At 39.5% G+C, this 26,967-nt stretch overlaps 2 protein-coding genes across 6 annotated transcripts in view; both read left to right on the top strand.

The window, feature by feature from the left end:
• Window positions 1–7,522, top strand: part of LOC120529484 (CD83 antigen-like) — a 33,562-nt gene extending 26,040 nt beyond the window's left edge. The window contains exons 3-5 of one of the 2 annotated variants that reach the window (XR_005633755.1): window positions 2,863–3,088; window positions 4,551–5,534; window positions 5,639–5,748. Coding sequence is in view for 1 of the 2 variants with exons in the window: in XM_039753324.1 (XP_039609258.1) it covers window positions 2,863–3,088; window positions 5,639–5,748; window positions 6,530–6,577 (384 nt within the window). In the remaining variant the exon portion in view is untranslated. Of the gene's footprint in view, window positions 1–2,862; window positions 3,089–4,550; window positions 5,535–5,638; window positions 5,749–6,529 lie in introns of those variants that run through there. The other variant, XM_039753324.1, reaches the window with a different exon arrangement.
• A 16,894-nt stretch (window positions 7,523–24,416) lies between these two features.
• Window positions 24,417–26,967, top strand: part of si:dkey-73n8.3 (uncharacterized protein LOC100150965 homolog) — a 66,960-nt gene continuing 64,409 nt past the window's right edge. Inside the window, exon 1 of one of the 4 annotated variants that reach the window (XM_039753320.1) lies at window positions 24,417–24,499. In XM_039753320.1, the coding sequence (XP_039609254.1) occupies window positions 24,462–24,499 (38 nt within the window). In that variant the 5' untranslated portion in view covers window positions 24,417–24,461. Of the gene's footprint in view, window positions 24,500–24,573; window positions 24,658–26,298; window positions 26,334–26,967 lie in introns of those variants that run through there. The other 3 variants (XM_039753321.1, XM_039753323.1, XM_039753322.1) reach the window with 3 other exon arrangements.

Raw genomic sequence — 26,967 nt, 5'->3', positions numbered from 1 at the left:
TTAAGACTCAGAAGCCCTGAGTGCTGATTTTTTTTTTACTCCATCCACAAAGGAAGACATTTATGTCTGTTACTTACACTTGTTGTCTGTAGTGTTGACCAAGTAAACTTTTAATCTCATACTTTGAAGAACAGAGATCACTATATTACTGATACAATTGGCTTCAATGCTGATTCAGCATGAACAACAGAAAAACAAAACATTCATAAAAATAATTCAGAATTATTTGTGTTGCATAATCCATGTCAGGTTTTGTATGCTGACATCTGAAAGTGTATTTAGGCTAAAATACTGTTAAAATAAACCACTTCTGGAAAATGTTCTCTTGCACAAGTGAGAAGTACTAAACATTAATGAGGATGTAGAGCTCAGAGGTCTCGGACTCCACACCTCGGGTCTCACTTTGTGTGGGTATGAGTGTGAAAATATGTACATGCAAAAAAACACGAAAATGCTTATCTCGAAAAAAAAAAATCATATTTATAAAACCTGGCATGTGCACATTTCTACACTATTTATTCTTTATAAATCACATTCACCTTGTAAATGTATGTACCTGAACACTCCTCAAACAATGCCCTGACATATCCATATATGGAGAGGACCCTCCCTCCTGATGCACTGAGACACCACCTTATGCATTCAAGAGTATTTGGCTGCACTTCACAACTGAGAGTGCAAGGTCATCCAAAATATTATAGCGCCTTTCCTCTGCATTCAGGGGGTCATGGAAAGGCGTAAGGCACCAACGTCTGAGCAGCTGGCCGCTATTACCTGGCACATGCAATGGTGTGACTGATGTTACAATGAATAGTATAGGCTATTTGAAAAACAGAGGGTAGCCAATATAGATTAATGAATAACTAAAAAAGTTAATCAGTGCAAATACACAGAATTGGCCCTTTCAGAATTAAACTATGGTAGCATCTGTACATAATACGCGTCACTTTTGAGGTGTAATATATTTGTCATGTCAATTCAGATTCAAATAACAGCTCACTGAAATGAATTATTAAATGTGTGAGTCGTACTCAAATTTTATACATAAATAAAGTCCATGGGGAGCAACCACATGCTCTCCACCCAATTTCTTATTTTGTAGCCAATTCATGTTGCTAATGAAACATTTTCTAAGTCTTGTTAGAGCTCCCATTATGTCAGACCAAGCATTCCCAAACACTGTTGATTTTAATTTTTCTGAGAGCAAACTGTTTTGTGTACCAAAGCAGAATGGTATTTCTCACAGGTTCACTTTTTTCTTTTTAAATATTTTGTTGAAACAGATATTGTATGATGGACTCATAAGTGCAAATTTGATTGAAGTATCTGTTCAGCTGTGGTCTCACTTTGCACGTCATTAATGTTCTAATTCTTAAAAGGCAAGTCAAATTCAATGAAAGTGAAAACAATGTGTTCCATTAGCAGCACTAATTAAGAAAGTACCTGAAATGCAAACCTGCCTCCACTGCGGTGCTCTAAAATTTGAGTTTCATGTCGTTCACAGGTTTTCTAGAGAGTTAACAATGTAACCGAACAATTTCTAATGTTAAGGAAGAATATGAATGGAGTAACGTACGTCCTTCTTCCAGAAGACTCAAAGAAATAGCATCAGAAGCAATAAATCAAATAGGTTTAGAAAAGATCCCTAGACAGGAACAAGGTAACAGTGAACAGAGTACAAATGAGTACAGAGTATTCAACTGAGAGGTCTATCACGTTGTATATGGTTTACTGCTTCTTACAGTGTGGAATGTGCTGTCTTGGTGGAGGGGAATGGCATAATCCTTTAAATTTAATCTGGATAAAGGATTATCCCCAGACAGAACTCTGATAAAATGGCACCTGAAGTCACAAGAAACATTCATGACACTGCAAAATGCCCTTGAGGATTGCTTTGAAAGTAACCCAGGAGTGTGCTTTAATGTCCCTCAACACCAGTATACACTTGAACTTGAAATCAGACCTTAAGTGAAGGCAAGAGTGTGACTGGCAGGAAAAAGAGAGCAGATGAATGATGGAAAAAGACAGAGAGAGAAGAATGATATTGGAGATGCTTACATGTGGGTTAGTAGCAAAGTCTTGTGTTAGGCCTAGTAGAGCCGCTATGATTTTGTTTTCTGTTTGTTTATTTTGTAATTAGTTATTCCTTACATTTATGTCCTTCCTTGTCCTGTTATTTGATTATTTGATTATTTATTATTCATTATTTATAATTTGATTATCATTGTGACCTTGGTGTCCCGGGTATGTATTCTTTGTTAGTCAATGTCTCTCCCCTAATTTTCCAATATAGTCTTTAACTGAAGTTAAAACTGAGCAGAGGTTGATACATTTGCAGAAAGGTTAACGTATCTAACTCATGCCCAGATTTCTGGGTTCAAATCTGACTTTGTGGAGTTTTTATATTCTTCCCATGGATGGGATTAAGATGGATACTCTGGTTTCTTCATAACTCCTAAAGCTGTGCAAGGTACATTAATTAATTGGCCTGTTGTGCACATGAGTGTTTCCTGTTCTTACTGATACCCTGTCTGTCGATTTCCAAACTGCTCCTGATTCTACCAAAATTGTCTCTGATTTTGGTTTGAAATGAGAACAATTGGTATAATTAAGTTGTGCTGATCCTTTCTGTGATTTTGTATTGAAATGAACAGATTCTAACAATGAAAGAATATTTAAAGTACCATATGTGCCATTTTTTCATTTATTCTCTTGTCTCATATGTATTGTGAAGTTCCCGAATGAATTTGTTTCAAACTTATCTTGTTCATTCAATATTTGTAAAAGAAAAAAAAAATACATACTTTTAACTACAGCTTTATGATGCACACTGCATAACATAATTTTCATTGTTGTTCAAAGGTTCAGACTCCAGATCTTCTAAATGGCATTGTTTATATAAACATGAACAGCAGTATGGTTAAAATATACAATGGTTTTAAGAGATCATTTGAATTTACCTCGGATGATGTTTTATCACTTATAATGAAGAATTCTACTGAGGAAGATGGAGGAACATACCAATGTTTTCTTTCAGCACCTCTTGGACAGCAAAACAGGAAAGGAGAAATAGAAGTAAAGATTGTAGGTATGTGTTTGTATTTTCTATCTACAGGACATTATGTTGATGTGCTTTAATGTTCATAATACTGCAGTAATCATTATTCTCCATATTATATGCAAATTACTTGACTTTGTGAAAACGGATAGAGGTTTAACCAAATTATTTCACAGAAATGAAATGCTTTTGCTTGTTTATGAAGGATTATATTGATACGAAATGAGAGGTATTGGTGTACTTGTTTAATGCTAGTCTTTAATTTGAACAAAACATGTACAAAGCTATACTACAAGTTAGCCCAAATTACTTGGGTGGCGTAGTGGTTTACTGTTTAAAGCTACTGGCACATAGAGACTGGTTTTAAATTCTACCATTCTCTCTGCGTGTTTGTAAGGCTGACTGGTCCAGTGTTGGTTCTTACCTTGCGTCCACTGCTGCTTTTCTATCAGCCCCTGCTTTTCAATCATTCCCTGTCCTCCTCTAGAGAACACATTCCTTGAAATTTGCTGGCTGAAAGATACTACCGTCATCTCCATCAGATCTTGCCAGTTTCAGGAATAGATATTAATGTAACATAACCTAAGCTTGGTAAATTACCTTTGATTAAATTTCTAGTTTGTCTATAGGGGAAAAGTATTCATGGCCAATAAAACCATCCAGTGATTACACAGATTTTTCAGTAATTAGGACATGGGCTCAGAATTTGATTCTGCTCTTCCTTATGGTGGCCCTGGCAACATGGAGTCAGCAGCAGGCTGACCACCAACGGTGGAAACTGCATTTCTAGCAAACTAGCAACTGCTGTCATCAGAATGAAGAAGGCAGGGAGTGAAGGTGAAGTTGTAGAGGTGCTAGAATGTGAAGCTTTGGACAAATGGGTGAACTTTCCTCCTCTGGTGGTTGTGACTGATGGGACCACATCATACATCTAGAAGTCAGCTTCATTTCACTGGGTAGCCACAGCCTTATCTGCTCTTTTGCATTCTAAGGAACAACCTTGGGATGGAAAAAAGCTGTCTGTGGTCGGGCTCTGACATTGTGTTCAGGATTCAATGAGTCCTTGTCATTTTTGATTTGTGGACAGTCTTAGCCCAGTATTATGGCAAAAGACAATCAGGGTAGTACCACCACCCACAGTCTGCTGAGTTGCCCTAGTGCGTAAACAGAGCAAAAAGAGGTTGGGCAATCCCACAGGAAACCTTGAATACAATTAGGACTGGTCCTTTTTGTGTCATGATGTCACATCGGGACATAGCAGAGAGTGACTGCACTGGGCTGGGCAGTCTGCAATTAATCCATAGCAGGCTAGCAATTCCCACTTTAGGGTTGGATAGTCATCAACAGCACACTCATTCATGTTGTAATATGTGCGCTACACCTCCATGGAAAGGAATAGAGTTAGTATCTGTGCCCATTCCTGTCAGGGCCATGATTGGTGTGCTGCTGTTCACTCAAATATGATCAGTCAATTCTCTTTGTCTTCTTTCAGATACATCGGGACTAGTACTTGAGCCAGACCTTGCACCCTCTTGATGCATTTAGGAAGCTGCTGTCCAGTTCATCTGCTAAAACACTGCTTGCAGCTTTACCTGACCCACTTGCTCCATAAGCTGTTACACAAGCTCTGCGAGATCTACTGGTTTAGCCAATCTGCTGACTATATCAATGTACTGTGGATGGGAAACAAACCAGTGTTCTCCATATAAATAGCTGGGGTACCCACCAGGTCACCCTGTTTACTTAAAACTGAGAAGATAACTGTTATGGACCAGTAACACAAAAGAAAAATGAATTCATTGAAGCATAACAATAATCTATAGGTCTGCAGCTCTGCTCTCTCTGAATGCTAGTTCAGATTGTGACACCTCCTTGTATCATCTGAACTGCAAGGGGTAGACCATCTTGGGTCAGCTGTTCAATGCTGCAGGAAAAGTAGAAGATACTGTTAGCGTCAGTACCCTCTATCATCCCAGGGTGTCACTGCGCAAGAAAGTGTCAGCAAAGTGACTGAGACTTAATATTTCCAACTGGAGATCTCAGTCACCTTTAAGAAAGGAAGCTCATGATTTCCTTTGGTTGTCAGTACGATTTTGCCATTTTTGAGTAGTTCAGCCAGTCTGTATTTCAAGGTAGAATATAAAAGAATTATTGGTAATATGGAGTCAAACATAGCTAAGGGAGATTGGTCATTTCTTTTATTTTGACATGGTAAAGAATGGTTGGACTGTTTTAATATATGAAAAACTTTCTTTTTTGGGGGCAGTGGTTACAATAGTTTATCCACTCTACTAGAGAATACAAGATTATAAGTGTTTGTTAGTTAAGTTATCTCTATTTAGTCCTAATTCTTATGACGGCAAGCAAATAGCAACATGTTTAGCAGGATAACTGGTCTTTTTATAAAGAGTACTGGAAAGCCATCTACTGTTAGTCCACAAAGTGAATCCCAGAGGCCTCCACAAGAGCTCTTAAGGTAGCTAATTGAAATTGACAGTTTTGTTTTCATGTTCCTGAAGGTTTATTTAGCTGTGTATGCATACATATTTCATATTTTTTTCTTTTTGCCTTTTTTTTAAGGTTGCTCCAAAGGCCAAATTGAATTAATTCTCAGTACATGTATTTACCTCATGACTGCATTGTTATCTGTTACCTTGATTGCTTTTATTTTGATTATCCACTCAAACTATGTAAGTATTCTTATTAATTAATAATGTAAATTATATATATTCCACATACTGCATCATTTACTGTATATTCAACTTCATATATCCTAGCAAGTTAATGAAATATCTGATTGCTCTGTTCGAGCATCACTTCCAAACGGCTGTTTCTCACTGTTCGGCTAAAAATACTGTAGGGTGAAATCAACCCTAACCCACCCCCTTCTGGGTAAGGAGGGGAGTGAGATTGTGGTCTTGTATGCTTGTTATCATCCAGTTGACACTCAGAATGACCACCAGAGGGCGAACTGGAGGTGAGCACCACTGCGCCCCTGTTGCTTTTGAAATTAAATAGAGTTGGCTGGTTCCAAATTTCAACTGGATGATAAAATACATAAGCACAAAGACAAGCACATTAATCAGTCTTCATTGTTTGTTAATTTATTTTTATTTTTAAAGTTTTTTTGTTTTTTTTTTAACTATATTTTTCTCAAACAATTAAAAAAAAAAAACACTTTATTTTCCTCCCAGGCAAAGCTGGGTTTTTCAGCTAGTAAAAAATTAGGCTCAATCCAAACAATAAAATGAATGTATCTCAATTTTCTATTGTCTTTTCAGCTATGTACAGGAATATGTAGTGTTAATATGAACTGTTAACCTAATTGTATTTGTTATATAAATACAAATTTCTGTTTTGACTGCACTGTGGCAAAATTCATAGGCTATATACTGCTTATGGTATGTAAATTATTATATGTTGTAATCTTTTTGATATCTTTTAGATTTATGCATATTTTTTCTCCTTTAGAAAAAATACCACTCACCATATAAAGAACTTCTGCTTACAAAACCATGAAGAAATTACATCTTTCTCATCCTGGAACAATTGGTTTTAAAAATTACTCAGTTTGGTTAGAGATTTTTGTGCCACCTAATGAATGTTTCAGAAGTTATTTTAACTTTTTTAAAATTATGAGAATTTTTGTACTGTATATTAATCAAAGCTGTGACACAACCTGGCTCAGTGCATAGAATGAGTACCCACATACCCAGTTGTATTCTTATAACTATTGTACTAGTTCATATACAGCATTACTGTAAATTTTTATTTAAAAACATGTGATGTTGTCTGCCTTTGTGACAAGGTGCTTTATCTTGTTTGAAGTATGAATCTGAAAAAAGTTACACAGTGGACACGTTCAGCAGCAATGCTTAGGTACTGTATGCTGTGGCACTCAAATGACACTCATTTAGAATTCTGGCCTATTGTGTCCCTGAATCTTCATACATCCAGCGCCAGTAATTTATTATTGACACAGGGCTAGATAAATGGATAAATGCTGACTATGCCAAATCAGACCCTCCCTTCGACATTTTGCATTAGAAATGAAACCATTAGACCAGCAGATTATTTTTTCCAATCAGTCAGTTTTGGTGTGTATTAATTGTAGCCTCACTTGGCTCTTCTAAGCTGGCAGGAGTCTGGCCAGTCACTTCCAAGTTCTCTCATAAGAAATGTTTTTGTCTACAGAAATGCTACTCACTGCATGATATTTTAAGAGATTTAAAACACTTTAAAATCACAGGAATGTTGAAAACACCATTTCTGGCAACACCAATCATACCATGTCAAAAACACTTTTATCGTGCATCCTGCCTGTTCGTGGTTAACTGTTTGGATAGTAGGCTATTAGCAGTAATGAGCACATGTACCTAATAAAGTAGCCACACTGTGCATAAATGTATATGTCTTTATGTGTTAATATTGTACTCACTACTTAATAAATTGTCATTCATCTTCTATATCTTTCTGATAATTTTACTCATTCAGTCAGAGTTAACCAGAGCCTTTACCATACTGTAAGTATAAACAAAGGGCAAGAAGCAATTCTAAATGTGACATCAATCCATCATGGGGAACACTGCCATGGAAGCAATTTGTAGATACTAACCAACATAAAAACCATCTTTATAATTTATGGGAAATAAGGTATTTACAGTTAATGATGCTATGTCATTACCCTGCCAGACAAAAATGAGAAGGTTCTCAAGCCTGATTAATGTTATATTAACATAGTAGGCTGCTTGCTTGCTCTGGGCCTCAACAATAAGGATTGAACAACAGAATGTCAGGCTCAAACCTTGCATAGTGTGATGCTCTGCTTTATCTATGTCTGAGATTTTTACATTTTTTCCACAAGGTTTCAGATACCGGGTGCATAACTGACCAAGTGGTATGGCAACAGCAATAAGGAGCACATCAAGTACTGTATGTTAAAATGTATTTCTGTATTTAATACATTCTTGTCTATAATGGTGCTGAAGAGTGGTGACAGGTTCTATGTTGATCAGACACGCAAGTAACTTTTTCATTTAATTTTGTACAAATGACAATGCTGCTACTGCTCAGAAAAAAAAACAGATTAAAAACCTCTACGTAGTTATTCAATGGATATCTGATTGCTGCAAAGTACAAGGGTAAATCAAAAAGTAAAGGCAATTTGAAAGTTATGTGGTAATAGTAGTGGATAGAAGCTGACACAATTCAATATGTTCACGATGGCTTATGAAAAGTTTGAACATACACAGTGTGGTACTCTGTCATTGGTCTAGTTGAAGCCAAGGTGAAATTAACATTAACACTCTGTAAACCATAGTGGGAAACCTTAGTGAGATTTCTTAGGGCAGAGGGAGTGGAACCTGCTGAGATTCACCAAAGGATGTTGGCTTGTGCAGATCAGTAAGCTGTTTGGGTACTTATCTTGCACAAACTTTACGATACCCCAGTCATCATGCATATCTGATATCCAAAAGTGCAGCAACAGTGGACAATGTAATCCTTCTATCTTCTCTAATGAAAGTATTCACCATGTCGATGTGGGCATGTGTATGTCATGTTGATGGTAGACTTGATCAAGCTTCATCAGTTACACTTGTTCTTCACATTTTAAACTTTTCTACCGATTCATAAAGTTTTTCTTGAGTCATGCTGTTTTCATTTAAGTACTGAGCCAACATTCTTTGGAACTACCAAGAAGCCATCTGGAACCTTTTGCATTGTGTCAGCTTCTCTCATTTGCAGTTAATGCATCATTTTCAAATTACCTTGATTTTTTGATTTACCCTCATATCAAATGCTGATCAGAGCCTGAATACACAAATATGGTAATTTCTAAATCAATTTAATTTAGTATAGTCAGTACCTCTGATTTTGTGTCTTTGGGTTGTGGGGTGTAACTCTTAAGGAATTTACTCTGATACAAGGAAAACATGTATACTTCACAGAGACAGCACTCCCAACTGGAACTTTAAGTGCAATTGAGACACATCACATTTCAAAAGTCCATTAAAAAATCAAACTTTCCTATTAAGCTATTTTACAAGCTTGCATATTTTCATATTGCACAAGCAAAAAAAGTAATTTTACTTTTTTCATTTTGTGCATTTTCAAAGTTCTATTTGCTGATTATTGATTTTATTTAAAAAAATAGAAAACCCAAGACCAGTCCCAGAACACAGTCGAGGGATTGTCTTTCTTGACTGAATCTGATGGAAAATGTTGCTTGGGAAAACTGTTACTAATAAACTATGTAACTTGTGGCCTGCAGAAGGCACTCCCGCTGCCCAAACCCGACACAGACAGACACGAGACACGAGTGCAACACACACACTTTTATTTATTTTTTTTTCCACGTGGGAAACATCTTCCCCCATTTCCCACCTTCATAACACAAAAACACTTTTCTTTCCTTTCTCTTTCTCTTTCTTTTTGACCGCCTTCACTCCTCCTGGCAAGCTTTGTTCTTTTCCACTCAGCTCTGACGGAGAGGAGTAGTGGCTGCTGGCTCCTTTTATATGCCACCCGGAAGTTCTCCAGGTGCTTGATGTAGGGGAGATGCTGAAACCAAGGGTTCAGCAATCATCCAGGCACCCCCTGGTGGTGGCCATGGGTCCCATAAGGATAGAGCTTCCACACACCCTGTGACCCCACTGCAAGCCAGGGGGTCTGCCCTCTAGCGTTCTGTGGGAGATAATGTTCTTGATAAGCTCTCTCAAGAAAGAACAGACAAGAGATCATAAAGATTTTGGGTACCAACCAATAGCCTCAGTTATAAAAACTTGCATGGATTTGAGTGTAAAAATATTTCCATGTGAGGTTTCTGAACTCTTTTAGGACCCCCCAGGGGTCCAGGAAAGGTGTAAAGCAACATTGTCTGAGTGGGCTGCCACCATCACCTGGCACATGTAATGATATGATTGCTGTTACATTGAATAGTACAGGCCATCTGAAACACTGAGGTTTCAGCCAAATGCCTTAACAACAAGCTAGCCATCACATACAGCACCATCACATTTGTCAAAGCTGCTTTGCTTCAAAATTAATGAATCAATCACAGGTTAACCCAGGCCATCGAGACCCAGTGTTTGTCAGTCACATCTTAGATGACTTGTGGATTAAAGGAATATAGCACTTTATGGTTAACAACGCACCGTCATTCTTGCTAGATGGCCCTTATTGCAATATGAGTGCAGTAAAGTGCTCTGATTACATTAGGGGAACCGGACACTGCTATAACTTGCCTTTCTATGTTGGCAAAAGGATATTTTTAATGTCACCAGTTGGTTAATGACTTCCAGTACAACAGGCATGATGAAGTGAAGCTTGATGAAGATATTCCTGACCTGTTGGATAGTTCTCTGATAACTGACAACAGGTAGTCGATATAAAATGGTGAAAAATCAAAAGATTTCTTCAGTTTATGTGCATAACATTGGCTCTTTTAAAAGGGACCTAAAATAAAGTTTGTACATCATATTCTTTCACTCTTTTTGTGCATAAGCAAGCTTTATAAATGAGGCCCCTGTGTAATGTACAAGAGTAAAAAAGAAAAACAGTTAAGCAACTGTGTAACCATAAAATCCCTATCCAGTATACATTTGTAATCCTTACACAAAAAAGAAACACATGATCCACTGCAAGGGTTAATGAGTGACACCCATCCAAGGATGGTTCATGGCTGAATGAACCACACTAGCTGTTTGCGCCATAGGCTAAACTGAAAAAGTAACTGTCAGGTCTGGAAGAAACCTACATAATGCTGTTAGGCATGGTAGTAGCAACAAAATGCTGTGGTGCTGTTTTTCAGTGAAAGAGACTTGGAGACAAGTCAGTGTTGAATATAAATATCTTAAATGAAAGTCTGCAGCAGACTGCTCCGGAGCACAGACTTGACTGAAGGTCGACCTTCCAACAAGGCAATCACGCTAAATACAAAGCAAACACAGCATAGGAGTGATGATATGCTGTGACGTAGGGATAACTCTGTGTATATCTATGAGTGGCCACACCACAGCCCAGACTTGAACTCAAATTGAACATCTCTAGAGAGATCTGAAAATAGCTGTCCACTGAAGGTCTCCAACCAGACTGAGCTTCAGAGGATCTGCAGAGAAGAATGGCAAACATTCCTCAAATCTAGGGGCCTCATGTATAATGGCGTGCGTAGAACTCACACTATAACATGGAATAAGCACAAAATCGTAAATGTTCATATGCACAAAAAAATCCAGATGCATAAATTTGTGTGAATGCCAACTTCCACATTCTTCCACAGCATAAACCCTGGTCAGTGTGAAAAGTAACGCACATGCACGCGCCTGCTGTCCTGCCTCAACTCCTCCCAGAATTATCCATCCATCCATCCTCTTCCGCTTATCCAGGGTCGGGTCACGGGGGCAGCAGCTTAAGCAGAGAGGCCCAGACTTCACTCTCCCTGGCCACTTCTTCCAGCTCTTCCGGGAGAATCCCAAGGCGTTCCCAGGCCAGCCGGGAGGCATAGTCCCTCCAGCGTGTCCTGGGTCTTCCCCGGGGCCTCTTCTCGGTTGGAGGTGCCCGGAACACCTCACCAGGGAGGCGTCCAGGAGGCATCCTGATCAGATGACCGAGCCACCTCATCTGACTCCTCTCGATGTGGAGGAGTAGCGGCTCTACTCTGAGCCGCTCCCGGATGACTGAACTACTTAAGGGAAAGCCCAGACACCCTGTGGAGCAAACTCATTTCAGCCGCTTGTATTCGCAATCTCGTTCTTTCAGTCACTACCCATAGCTCATGATCATAGGTGAGGGCAGGAATGTAGATCGACTGGTAAATGGAGAGCTTTGCCTTACAGCTCAGCTCTTTTTTCACCACGACAGACCGATACAGAGCCCGCATCACTGAGGATGCCGCGCCGATCCGCCTGTCGATCTCACGGTCCATTCTTCCCTCACTCATGAACAAGACCCCTAGATACTTGAACTTCTCCACTTGGGGCAGGATCTCTTCCCCAACCCTGAGAGGGCAGTCCACCCTTTTCCAGCTGAGGACCATGGTCTCAGATTTGGAGGTGCTGATTCTCATCCCAGCTGCTTCACACTCAGCTCCGAACCGTTCCAGAGAGAGCTGAAGATCACGGCTTGTTGAAGCAAACAGGACAACATCATCTGCAAAAAGCAGTGACCCAATCCTGAGTCCACCAAACTGGACCCCTTCAACACCCTGGCTGCGCCTAGAAATTCTGTCCATAAAAGTTATGAACAGAATCATTGACAAAGGGCAGCCCTGGCGGAGTCCACCTCTCACTGAAAACGGGCTCGACTTACTGCCAGAAATGTGGACCAAGCTCTGACACTGGTTGTACAGGGACCGAACAGTTCTTATCAGGGGGTCCGGTACCCCATACTCCCGGAGCACCCCCCACAGGATTCCCCAAGGGACACGGTCGAACGCCTTTTCCAAGTCCACAAAACACATGTAGACTGGTTGGGCAAACTCCCATGCACCTTTCAAGATTCTGCTAAGGGTGTAGAGCTGGTCCACTGTTCCGCGACCAGGACGAAAACCACACTGTTCCTCCTGAATCCAAGGTTCGACTATCTGATGGACCCTCCTCTCCAGAACCCCCGAATAGACTTTTCCAGGGAGGCTGAGGAGTGTGATCTCTCTGTAGTTGGAACACACCTTCCGGTCCCCCTTCTTAAAAAGGGGGACCACCACCCCGGTCTGCCAATCCAAAGGCACTGTTTTCCGATGTCCATGCGATGTTTCAGAGACATGTCAACCAAGACAGTCCTACAACATCCAGAGCCTTGAGGAACTCCGGGCGTATCTCATCCACCAAGTTTTTTGACTACCTCGGTGACCTCAGTCTCAGAGATGGGAGAGCCCACCTATGGGAGTGGCCAAGGAGGTTGGGTGCAGTGTGAGTTGGATGATGGCCTAAGGCGGGTGACCTTGGCGGTTTGATCCTAGGCTACAGAAACTGGCTCTTGGGACGTGGAATGTCACCTATCTGAAATGGAAGGAGCCTGAGCTACTACGCGAGGTCGAGAGGTTCTGGCTAGATATAGTCGGACTCACCTCGATGCATAGTTTGGACTCTGGAACCAATCTCCTTGAGAGGGACTGGACTCTCTACCACTCTGGAGTTGCCCCCGGTGAGAGGCGCCGAACAGGTGTAGGCATACTTACTGCCCCCCCCGACTTGGAGCCTGTGCATTGGGGTTTACCCCGGTGAACGAGAGGGTGGCCTCCCTCCGTCTTCGGGTGGGGGGAAGGGTCCTGACTGTTGTTTGTGCGTATGCGCCAAACAGCAGTTTGGAGTATCCACCTTTTTTGGAGTCTCTGGAGGGGGTGCTAGAGGGCGTACCTTCTGGGGACTCCCGTGTACTGCTGGGAGACTTCAATGCTCAAGTGGGCAATGACAGTGAGACCTGGAAGGGCATGATTGGGAGGAATGGCCCCCCCGATCTGAACCCGAGCGGTGTTTTGTTATTGGACTTCTGTGCTTGTCACGGATTGTCCGTAACGAACACCATGTTCAAGCATAAGGGTGTTCACATGTGCACTTGGCACCTGGACACCCTAGGCCTCAGTTCGATGATCGACTTTGTGGTCGTGTCGTCGGACTTGCGGCCATATGTCTTGGACACTCGGGTGAAGAGAGGGGCGGAGCTATCAACTGATCACCACCTGGTGGCGAATTTGCTTCGATGATGGGGGAAGATGCCGGTCAGGCCTCGTAGGCCCAAACGTGTTGTGAGGGTCTGCTGGGAACAGCTGGCAGAGTCCCCTGTCAGAAGTAGCTTCAACTCCCACCTTCGGCAGAACTTCGACCATGTCCCGAGGGAGGTGGGAGACATTGAGTCCGAATGGGCCATGTTCCGTGCCTCTGTTGTTGAGGTGGCTGACCGGAGCTGTGACCGTAAAGTGGTCGGTGCCTGTCGTGGCGGCAATCCCCGAACCCGTTGGTGGACACCAGCGGTGAGGGATGCCTTCAAGCTGAAGAAGAGTTCTATAGGACCTTGTTGTCCTGTGGATCTCTGGAGGCAGCTGATGGGTACCGGCAGGCCATGCGGAATGCAGCTTCAGTGGTTGCTGAGGCAAAAACTCGGGCATGGGAGGAGTTTGGAGAGGCCATGGAGAATGACTTTCGGACGGCTTCGAGGAGATTCTGGTCCACCGTCCGGCGTCTCAGGAGGGGGAAGCAGTGCAGTGTCAACACCGTATATGGTGGGGATGGTGCACTGCTGACCTCGACTCTGGACGTTGTGGGTTGTTGGGAGGAGTACTTCAAAGACCTCCTCAATCCCACTAACATGCCTTCCTCCCAGAATTATGCCTCTTCAAATAGAATATACAAATCAATATAAATAGCCCTTAAGCTCAGCGTTCTGTGAAAAGACTATGCCAAAAGCACAGGGGGAAATAGAAGAATTTCAGAGAATACCAAGTGGAGGCAAACAAAAACATACTATTTGTTGGTTTAAACAGTGGTATAAACAACAAAAGAAAGTTGATCGAGTGACATAGAGTGTCAGAGAAACTCGAAAGTTCAAGTTCACAAAGTCGCACAGTGCCCGAAATAAAAAAACAAGTTGTCAGATATCAAAGTCGCCGTGAAAATGGGAGTTGCAGCCCACTGTCTGAGTGTCATATGAAAGTTTATTAGAGTACAGAGAAAAGAAAAAATAGGCACACAGTGGGAAAAAAGCTTGAAATGTCAACTTTAATCTCAAAATTTCCACTTTAATCTCGTAGTTTATTTTGTCATTAAAGTAGAACATCATAAACTTCATCTTAAAATCATTTAATTTACTAGTTTCTCAAATCCCATCGTAACTAAAATAGCATGTTAAATGCTTTGTTTTGTATTTGATCTTCTATGTGCTCTATATGTGTGAATCACTATGTGCTTCCGGGCTTTTACTTTCTCAGACAGGACACAGAATCCATTACATTCATAATATTACAGCTCTCTGAATAATTAAAATACTGAGATGTATACGTGATATCATTTTGATGATGATAGGAATTAAAGCATGTCATTAAACATGGGAACACGGTGGCGCAGTGATTGTTCATGTCTCATGCAGAATACTGGCTGCGCCATGCACAACCTTCGATGAAATACTTTATTGTAGCAGTAGTCTCTTTCAAACATACTAACCCCCAATTCCTGTCCTTACATTTCTTTCTCCAAATACCCAATTGCCACACAATCAGCTCTGTAATAGACGTTAAGCCATCTGTAAGATGAGAACGCAGATTCTTCAAAACTTTTAAGGAACATTGAAATATCTTTGTAGTACATGTTTAATTATTCTATCCATCTATCCTTCCAATGTCGCCCCAGCCCCAGCAAGAATACAGCTTAAGGCAGGAACAATCCGTGATTGTAGCACCAGATCCTCGCTAGCGCTGCGGCACCGTGTCCTCACATGTTTAATTATTAATAATATACTGTAGATAATTAAATGAAGTTAAAGTTAAAGGAGCACTTGATGGACTGATCGAGTGCGTTTATAGTTCTTGGGATGAAACTGTTTCTGAACTGTGAGGTCAGTACAGGAAAGGCTCTGAAGCATTTGTCGCATGAGAGCAGTTCAAATAGGCAGCATGTGCTTGATGCTGTACAGTGAACCCTCGTTTATCGCGGTTAATCCGTTCCAGACTCTACCGTGATAAATGAATTTTCGCGAAGTAGGATTCTTTATTTATAAATCAAATATTTTCGCAGTTAGAGTATAGAAAACCTGTTTACGACCTTCTAAATACGTTTTTTAACATTATTAGAGCCCTCTAGACATGAAACAACACCCTTTAGTCACCATTACACTCGTATTACTCAATATATTAGACAAAATAAGAGAAAATAAGACATATTAGATGTTACAAATATCATATTACTAGGCGCACTCGCCTTTTAAGGCGACCGACTTTTATCTTCAATTATTGTGCGCTCCATGTGTACATCAGGCATGTAAGTGTAGAGAATGAGAACATCAAAGTGTCCATTCATAACATCTTTTTTATCCCTCAAGTGCCTGTCCAAAGTCGTACAATGTCAGCCCGAATCTGTACCGCTAAAGACGGAGTTTCATGCACTAAATAAGCTATAGATGAGAATAAGCAAGCACCATCTCCCCTGATATTTACTACGCGGTGAGGCATTTGTACTCCATCAACATTAATTATTTCCAGAGACATAATTTTTTCTATTTTTCCAGCGCATCGCGCACAAAAGCAAGGGAACGATGAGAGCACGAGAACTCTGCTCACATCGCGTCGCTTCGTACCTCAAGCCGCAAGTAGTAAGTCTGTAATAAGCGGAATACCACTACGCTTTGCACTCATGGGACGGAAGGACAATCCCGAACGCTTTTCTATAGTAGATTATTGTACTGTACATTTAATTGCACACAACCACTAACCTATGAAGGCACGACCTCAGTAGGAGAGTCTTCAGAGGTGGTGCAGTATCTTCAGCAGGTGCGTTGTTGTCTTCTTCCGCTAAAGAAGTACTAGGAGTAGGCAGTGGGTGTCTGGGTGCGCAGCTGAAGAACATCTTGATAGGCAGTTGCTGGTGCTGTCTTTTCACATGCGTGAGGAGGCTTTTGTAGGGTATTGCCATCTTTAATCATATACAAGAGTTTCACCTTCTTCTGGATAGTAAGCATCTTCCTCGCGCTTAGTTTTATTCTCAGAAGGCTTAGAAAAAGCAGCACGTTTAGGAGCCATCGTAGGGCTTAGATAAAAATTCTCAGAAAGCGCATGCGTAGTGACGTAAGCGTGTATGAGAAAAAAATCGCGATAGAGTGAAGCCGCGAAAGTCGAAGCGCGATATAGCGAGGGATTACTGCATACCAATAATTCTCTTTCCAGTCAGTTTCTGTAGAACTGTGATCCCACACTCAGATACAGTGATATTAATACTCCAAGTGGTGCAATGAGAGTAATATGGAAAAAGCTGATCTGCTGTGGCAACCCCTAAAGGGAGCAGCTGAAAGAAGAAGGTGCAGTGAGAGTAACAATGCTAAAGCAGCTATGGTATTTAGAATAGTCTGGCTATTCCCTAGACCATTATATTGTTACAGGTTAATTACAATCAGATGCCTTAAACAAATAAACAAAATGCAGTTAGTTTCAGTGTATATGATAAAGCCGGGTCAGGAATGTTGATTTAAAAAAGAAAGGGTAACTACACAGGAACAGGAGCATTGCTTTGACACTGGGTGACGCCAGTTTGCAAAACCGAGTGCAGAAATTGCATACGCCAGGGTTGGAGCTACCTTGAAAATGTGAACCAGGCTGTCCTTCACAATATATACTGTATATATATATATACATATACTGTTTATATATATATATATATATATATACTGTTTATATATATATATATATATATATATATATATATATATATATATAACAGTGGGATGCAAAAGTTTGGGCAACCTTGTTAATAGTCATTATTTTCCTGTACAAATTGTTGGTTGTTACGATAAAAAATGTCAGTTAAATATATCATATAGGAGACACACACAGTGATATTTGAGAAGTGAAATGAAGTTTATTGGATTTACAGAAAGTGTTTAATAATTGTTCAAACAAAATCAGGCAGGTGCATTAATTTGGGCACCACAAAAAAGAAATGAAATCAATATTTAGTAGATCCGCCTTTTGCAGAAATTACAGCTTCTAAATGCTTCCTGTAGGTTCCAATGAGAGTCTGGATTGTGGTTGAAGGTATTTTGGACCATTCCTCTTTACAAAACATCTCTAGTTCATTCAGGTTTGATGGCTTCCGAGCATGGACAGCTCTCTTTAACTCACACCACAGATTTTCAATTATATTCAGGTCTGGGGACTGAGATGGCCATTCCAGAACGTTGTACTTGTTCCTCTGCATGAATGCCTTAGTGGATTTTGAGCAGTGTTTCGGTCGTTGTCTTGTTGAAAGATCCAGCCCTGGCGCAGCTTCAGCTTTGTCACTGATTCCTGGACATTGGTCTCCAGAATCTGCTGATACTGAGTGGAATCCATGCGTCCCTCAACTTTGACAAGATTCCCAGTCCCTGCACTGGCCACACAGCCCACAGCATGATGGAACCACCACCATTTTTACTGTAGGTAGCAGGTATTTTTCTTGGAATGCTGTGTTCTTTTTCCTCCATGCATAACGCCCTTGTTATGCCCAAATAACTCAATTTTAGTTTCATCAGTCCACAGCACCTTATTCCAAAATGAAGCTGGCTTGTCCAAATGTGCTTGAGCATACCTCAAGCGGCTCTGTTTGTGCTGTGGGCGGAGAAAAGGCTTTCTCTGCATCACTCTGCATACAGCATCTCCTTGTGTAAAGTGCGAATGGTTGAGCGATGCCCAGTGACTCCATCTGCTGCAAGATGATGTTGTAGGTCTTTGGTGCTGGTCTGTGGGTTGACTCTGACTGTCCTCACCATTCGTCACTTCTGTCTATCCGAAATCTTTCTTGGTCTGCCACTTCGAGCCTTAACTTGAACTGAGCCTGTGGTCTTCCATTTCCTCAATATGTTCCTAACTGTGGAAACAAACAGCTTAAATCTCTGGGACAGCTTTCTGTATCCTTCCCTAAACCATGATGGTGAACAATCTTTGTCTTCAGGTCATTTGAGAGTTGTTTTGTGACCCCCATGTTGCTACTCTTCAGAGAAAATTAAAGGAGGGGGGAAACTTAAAATTGACCCCCTTAAATACTCTTTCTCATTATAGGATTCACCTGTGTATGTAGGTCAGAGGTCACTGAGCTTACCAAGCCAATTTGAGTTCCAATAATTAGTTCTAAAAGTTTTGGAATCAATAAAATGACAACGGTGCCCAAATTTATGCACCTGCCTGATTTTGTTTGAACAATTATTGCACACTTTCTGTAAATCCAATAAACTTCATTTCACTTCTCAAATATCACTGTGTGTGTCTCCTATATGATATATTTAACTGACAGTTTTTATCGTAACAACTAACGATTTATACAGGAAAATAATGACTATTAACAAGGTTGCCCAAACTTTTGCATCCCACTGTATATATATATATATATATATATATATATATATATATATATATATATATATATATATATATATATATATATATTTATATCAAAATGTGAAAAATCTCAAGGGATCTGAAATCTTGCTGAATGCACTAGACAGAGAATATACAACATAAAAAATAAGCATTCAAGTAATAACAGTGAATTTAGAAAATGTTTTACGAATGCATCACAAATTAGTGTTTTGCTATTAAAGGCAATAATTCCAAGAATTTGTTTTTTTTTGGTCTAAACTGTGTTGGCTGGGATTGGCTCCAGCAGACCCCTGTGACCCTGTGTTAGGATATAGCGGGTTGGATAATGACTGACTGACTGACTGATTAAAACCCATTTATGCCTCGTGTTTCAATATTGGAATGTCAGTCACGTTGGAATTATTTATATCCTACTGCTCAAAGCATTCGCCGGGCTCCGACTTTTCACGCACGTCTGCTTCCTGGGGGTACACCTTATCATGTTGTGCACAGAGTTAGTCAGTGTGCTGCAGATATTGGTGTGCTGGGATCTCCTCAAGAAGTGATGTGAATTTTCTCACATTTTTGAAGAACCAACCCGAAGACAGGTAGATATAACTTTGGATGGAATAAAATAATTTTTTTTTCTCTTCAAATTCTTGTTTCTTATATTTTCTACACAACATATGTGAATTTCATGCACAAACTCAAAAATTTCAACCTTAGGCATAAATGGGTTAATTCACATAAATAAGTGTTTTGACTTTTAGATATGTTTAATTGTGATTATAAGCCACAAAATGGAAACTTGTTTATAGTAAAATAATTACTGAAAAATTGATTAGAAAATTAATATAGAAATAATATTTTACACATTTATAAAAGCTGTTTTAAACAACCATCAGTTCAAACAGAGTAAAAGAAGGAGTTGCATCGAAACTGCTTAAACGTCCGTCATAACTGAATATCTTTTCCAAAATGTCAGCAATTCATTTTGTAAGCAAATATTGCCATAACAAGAAGTGACAATTTAAAACATTTTATTAGCATTGATTGCCTCAGGTAGGCTTTCCTCAGACACTACTCAGAGAGTTTAAAGGTACAGACTGTTTAATAAACTTCCAAGTTTATTATATAAAAATAAAGTTAGTCTATCACTCTTCTCTAACTATAACTACTTTCATTGTATTCTTATTGTATCCTTAATTTCATATATTATTTAAGTAAGACAGTGAAAAAAGTTGAATATGGACCCTGTTTTTTAAAGCCACATGAAGCAATGAAATGTGAGAAAGTGTAATAATACAGTCATATAAAAATAAAATAGTCTTCATATAGAAGAAATGTTTAGTAAAAAATTAATTTATACATACATTCATACATTGTAATGCAATTCAGGGTTATGAGTGGCCAGCACATATCCCAGTAACATTGGGGGAAAGGTAGGAATGAACCTTAGTTAGCAAACTAGACCATCACAGGCCCTGCTTGCACTCACACCAAACTAATCTGGAATCTTCAGTCAGTGTCAACTAAATATTGCTTGAAACATACTGACTAAACTTGTGTTAATGATGTCATTGTAATAATTTCGCTAAGTACTACTGCTGTCTCACAGATCCTGGGTCCTGAGTTTCATTAATGGCAAAACCACTGTCAATGTGATGTTTCCATGTTTTCTCATGTTTTTATTAGTTTTCTATGACTGTCAGCATCCCAAAAATATTTACTTAAGGGTAATAAGTGTCAATAAATTGGCAAAGATGGAGTGTTCATACCCTGCCTTATGTCTTGTATCTAAACCCTACTTCAGAGAATGGATCAATGAATTCAGAGACATATTTAATAAACTAAAACCAATAAAAGTCCTAGGCAAGACCATGTTAAAAAACTATTGCAGATCAATTTTTTAAAGCTTATGTTCAGGTTGTCATTAAAGGAGCAGGGGCCTCATGTATAAACGGTGCGTATGCACAAAAATGTTGCGTACTCCTGTTTCCACGCTCAAATCGCGATATATAAAACCTAAACTTGGCGTAAAGCCACTCACATTTTCATGCAAGCTCAATCTCTGGTGTACGCAAGTTCTGCACTCGGTTTTGCAAACTGGCAGCACCCAGCATCAAAGCAATGCTTTTGTTCCAGTGTGGTTTCCCTTTTTTTTTTAGATCCACATCCCTGACACGACTTTATCATATACACTGAAATTAACTTCATATTGTTTATTAGTTTAAGGCATCTGATTGTAATTATCTTGTAACAATATAATAGTCCACGGAATAGCCAAAGTATTCCAAATACCATAGCTGCTTTAGCATTGTTACTCTCACTGCACCTTCTTCTTCTTCTTTCAGCTGTTCCTATTAGGGGTTGCCACATCAGATCAGCTTTTTCTGTATTACTCTCACTGCACCACTAAGAGTATTTATCCCACTGTATCTGAGTGTGGAATCACAGCTCTACAGCTGCTGATCAGAAAGAGAATTATCGGTATACAGCATCAAGCACACGCTGCCTCAGCCATGCTGCCTATTTGAACTGCTCTCATACGGCAAACGCTTCAGAGCCTTTCCTGTACAGATCTCGCAGTTCAGAAACAGTTTCATCCCAAGAACTCTAAATGCAATCAATCACTCCATCAAGTGCTCCTTGTAGAACTGTTTGCACTTATAAGTACAATTACCTCACTTTAAACTTGCGATACAGTTATAATATTGCACAACCTGAGCCACTTTATAAGCGTGCATTTACATATGATGACGATATCATTTTTAAGATGAAATGCAGCAAAATATGTTTATTACATTATACAGATAAAATGTTAACATCATTTAAATAATCTCTATTCTTAATGATTAAACATGTGAGGACATGGTGTCGCAGTGCTAGCAAGGAGCTGGCACCCTGTTCAGGGTATTCTTGCTGGGGCTGTACTATGAACATATTTCAATGTTCCTTAAAAGTTTTGATGAATCAGAGTTCTAAGCTTACAGATGGCTTAACGTCTGTTACTGAGCTGATTGTGTGGAGATTGGTTACTTGGGGAAAGAAAAGGAAGGACAGGAATTGGGGATTAGTACATTTCAAAGAGACAGTACTGGTGTAATAAATTATTTCATCGAAGGTCACACACGGCGCAGCAAGCATCTTGCATGAGGCAGGAACAATCTCTGGATGGGGCGTCACCGTGTTCCCATGTTTAATACATGCTTTAATTCCTATCATCATGAAAATGATATCAAGTATACATCTCAGTATTTAAATTTTTCCAAGAACTGTAATATCACGAATGTAATGGATTCTGTGTCCTGTTGGAGAAAGAGAAAGCCCATTTAAGAAGCATGTAGTGATTCACACACATAGAGCACATAGAAGAACACATACAATACAAAGCATTCAACGTGCTACTTTAGTTACGATGGGATTTAAGAAACTAGTAAATTAAATGATTTTAAGATGAAGTTTATGATGTTCTACTTCAATGACAAATAAACTATGTGATTAAAGGGGAAATTTCAAGATTAAAGTTGACATTTCGATCTTTTTTCCCACTGTGTCCCTATTTTTTTTTCTTTTCTCTGTACACTAATAAGCTTTTATAAGACATTCAGATGGTGGGCTATGACTTGCCTTTTCACTGCAACTTTGATATCTGATAACTTCTTTATTTCGGACACTGCGACTTTGTAAACTTGAGCTTTCGAGTTTCTCCGACACTCTATGTCACTCGATCAACTTCCTTTTGTTGTTTATATCACTGTTTAAACCAACAAATAGTATGTTTTTCTTTGCCTCCACTTGATATTTGCTGAAATTCTTTTATTTTCCTACATGCTTTTGCCATTGCCTTTTCACAGAACGCTGAGTTTAGGGGGTATTTATATTGATTTGCATATTCAAAGAGGAATAATTTTGTCAGGAGTTGAGAAGTGGCAGCAGTCGCGTGCATGTGTGTTACTTTCACACTGATCGGGATTTATGGAGCGGAAGAATGTGGAAGCTGGCGTATGCACAGATTAATGCATCTGGTTTTTTTTGGGCGTACAAACATTTCCGCTTTTGTCCATACGCCATGTTTTAGTGCACGAGGCCCCAGGTCTTAAAGTTCTGGAAACAGGCTACAGTGATCCCTATTACTGACAACAAGTACCCTAAAACACTTAATGTCTTAAAACCAGTGGCTCTTATTCTGACATCACCTGTAATTAAATCGTTTGAAAAACATATAAAGAGGAAGATGATAGAGGAAAAAGTAAGGTTTATTACATCCATTTCAATTTGCCCAGCAGGCTAATAGTGGGACAGTGCATGCCATATTGTTTGGCTTCACTTGTATAATCTCATGTGACTCTTGCAGACTCCTGTTTGCCAACTTCTTGTCAGCTTTTAATACAATTTAGCTCTACCTTTTTATATAAGATTTTAATTTGGACTTTATCTTCTTAGGATAACTGGCAGAATTTTAGCAGACAGGATTCAAAAAGTAAAGGTAAACTGTCTGATATGCTGTCCTCATCAGCAGGGTCTCTGTTTCATCTCTTATGTAAATTCCTTGCACAAGAGGATATCACAGTAAAATATGTTCATTTAAAAAATCTGCTGACTCTGATTTCATGCCTACTTAATGGTAATGGAATGAATCATAATCCAGTGTTAGATAACCAGTGCAGTCTTTTCGACAACTTGATGCTACAAACACTAAATATTTGAGTGTAGAAGATACTTTGTATGCCCATAAGAAACAATTATGAAAAATAGGGCAATTAATAAGTATCTTAGGATAATCGTAGAATCATAGCTGATTTTTAATCAAAACATAGAAACTCTCTGCAAAAAGAGATTACACTGCCACATCTGTCTAAGCCTTTTAACTTGTATTTTAACATTTTGTTAATTTTTTATGACTCCTGTGTTAAACCTATACCAAATGAGGACATGAATGGCAAAGTTACCTGAAAGACCAAGCCAACAGACAGCTCAAGAAGAAATGGCAGTGGCATATAAATTCTGTTCAAGAGACATCAAGAATTCAAAACAGATCTCTGAAGAGTAAAATATAGAGAGATGCCTTTCATAAACAGAGCTGAACCTCTTTTGATGAAAGTTATTGTCACATTTTCTGTAAATAAGGTTGTCATAGAGCTGGTACAGAGAATGGAATGATGGAGTCATACAAGAGGATATTGTTTATAAAGGACTAAATATATTTAACCAACCATACAGTACAGCACATGTGACAATTTATTTTTCACTGGAATTTCCCAGAATGGAAAATAATAAAAACGGTATTGTGCTGTTGGAAAATTACATTTCTACATACATGCAATGCTTAATTGTGGCCTGCTGTTAAGGAAGGTTAAGGTTTTTAAGCACATGACATCCATGCTAGAACAATTAACCACAGCAGATACGTGAGTGTGTAATTCCGCTGAATTTTAACTGAAGTCCTAACATGGCTCTTACTGTATAAATAGAGTTCTCAACCTCATAACCTGCCCACATGACTGTAGAATCCACTTTTCTCTTTTGATTTTAGTTGAAGGACTTTCACAAAGATGAGCAATATAAAGTCAGTATTACTTTTTTACTCTTTGAACTTTTTTTATTATTGTTTGTATTTGTGCATCTGTTGCTGCTTTCTATCTTGATTTATTTATTTCTGATTTCAGTCATTCTCCATCTGTGTTTTTTTCCATTCGTTTCCTTTGGTATGTCCTAGCTGATATTTCACACTGTGCTTTGTAGGGTTTGTTATTGGCTTTGTGTTACTATAAATATTATTTCAGAAGCATATCTCCTTTTGAAACAACTTATATGGGGTTTTAAAGGAGCAGAAAAATGCTAAAGGAAAATTATAGTATAATGTTATTCATTTATGTGCTCAGGAGGTGAGCTGAAGAATGCAGCATAGTAGGACTGAAATAGAAGGAGGCATGACACAATGCATTTAGGGAAAACATTATTTTGCTCACAATATATTACCATATATTTATGTGAAATCTGCTATACTTTATTATTTTAAGATTTTACTTCTGTATCTTTAAATCTGTACTTGAATATCCTCACTATAATGTAATTCCTATGGAGTTAATATATGCTCTATAAAGTAAATGCTATGGAGTAAACAGTATATGGACCTTTTAGTAGCTTTATATTGAGATAGCTTTGAAATCATGGAAACGTCATTGGTTAGCTAATGTAAGTTGTTCAAATACATCACAAACATAAAAGGGGATGGAGAATCTTAAGTAATTTCACAAAATAGAAATTGGTCATGGGCCTATGTTTTGGAATCCTAATTTAGGATATACAGTATGATATGATACAGTATAATGGGTGCCTTAGAGTGTCACCTCAACTCATAATAAAAATATGAAAAGACCAAAGTATATATTACAATAATATTTTAATTCAAACAATTAAAGACTGAGGGATGAGTATATTGAGTAACTAGCAAAATACCCATGCTTCGCAGCGGAGAAGTAGTGTGTTAAAGAAGTTAAGAAAAAGAAAAGGAAACATTTTAAAAAAAAGTAACATGATTGTCAATGTAATTGTTTTGTCACTGTTATGAGTGTTGCTGTCATATATATATATATATATATATATAGCAAAATACCCGCGCATATAATGTAGATAGGTGTGTGTGTATATATATATATATATATATATATAGACACATACATACAAACATACACACAGGTATATATATGTGTATATATATATGTATGTGTTGTGGTCCCCGGCCGGGGCTGGAGCCCTGGCCGGGACGCCCAGGAGGACGAGAGGAGGGCTTGTGCCTCCTCCAGACCGCGAGGGGGCGTCCGTCCTGGTTGTATTGGGGGCCACGGGTAGAGGGCTTGGAAGCCCAACCCTGTAGGGGCCCGTGGCCACCGCCAGGCAGCCTGGTGCCTGAGGAACCCTGGAGCCCAGCACTTCCGCCACACCAGGAAGCGCTGGGGGGGAAGACTTTATGTGGCACCCGGAGAGCTGCCGGGAGGACAGCTGGCACTTCCGCCACGCTGGGGCGTGGCCAAGGAGGGAATGCCGGGAACACCTGGTTCTCATCCGGGAGCATTATATAAGGGGCCGCCTCCCTTCAGTCTAGAGCGGAAGTCGGGTGGAAGAGGACGGAGCGAGAGGAAGGACTGGAGGCAGCCAGGAGAAAGGCAGCAGGACTGTGTGGCCTGGACTTGGGGGAATCGGTGCAAGAGGCACTGGGTTTGCACGTGAGCACGAAATATTGTAAATATTGTACAATAAACGGTGTGTGGGTGAACAATATGATGTCCGTCTGTCTGTGTCCGGGCCGGCTTTCACAGTGTCTACGTGTGTGTATAACTTATAACAAGGGAAAAATAATAAAATGTAGTCTGTAAGTTATTAAACAGTAAAACATTAACGTTTTAAGAAGTACAGGTACATTGAGCACTACTGGAGTGGTTGCGGGTAAACTACATTTTAAAGACTGTGTAACACAGCAGGTAAGTAGAATTAACAGCAGCTAAAATATATATGGATCATCTCTCTGTAGTTGATCCCTTTTGAAAGGCGCTACACGATGGCTTTGGTATAGAAATTACATTTTTTATGTGAATGTTCAAATTTCTGCCTCTGGTAATGTGCCTTACCGGCATTACCAGCAATTAAAGAAATTAGTTTTGTGTCCTCTGCAGTGTTAAGAGAGAAAGGCTTTGGTTTGGGATAAAAGGAAAAAAGGTGTAAAGAAAGGAAAGTTGCCTTTTTATTTTATATAGTATAGACAGCTGTGTTCGCTGATGATATGAGCGCCTTTTGGGAACAGTCGCGGTGGGTAATCGTATACGTGCAAAAGAAAGTGTGAAGTGCCTTAATATTAGTTTGCCGCGGTGTAGAAAAG

The sequence above is a fragment of the Polypterus senegalus genome, chromosome 5 (genome assembly GCF_016835505.1).
Source record: "Polypterus senegalus isolate Bchr_013 chromosome 5, ASM1683550v1, whole genome shotgun sequence".
NCBI lineage: Eukaryota > Metazoa > Chordata > Cladistia > Polypteriformes > Polypteridae > Polypterus > Polypterus senegalus.
Note: the sequence above shows the minus strand (reverse complement) of the source record. Positions and strands in the feature narration are given on the sequence as shown.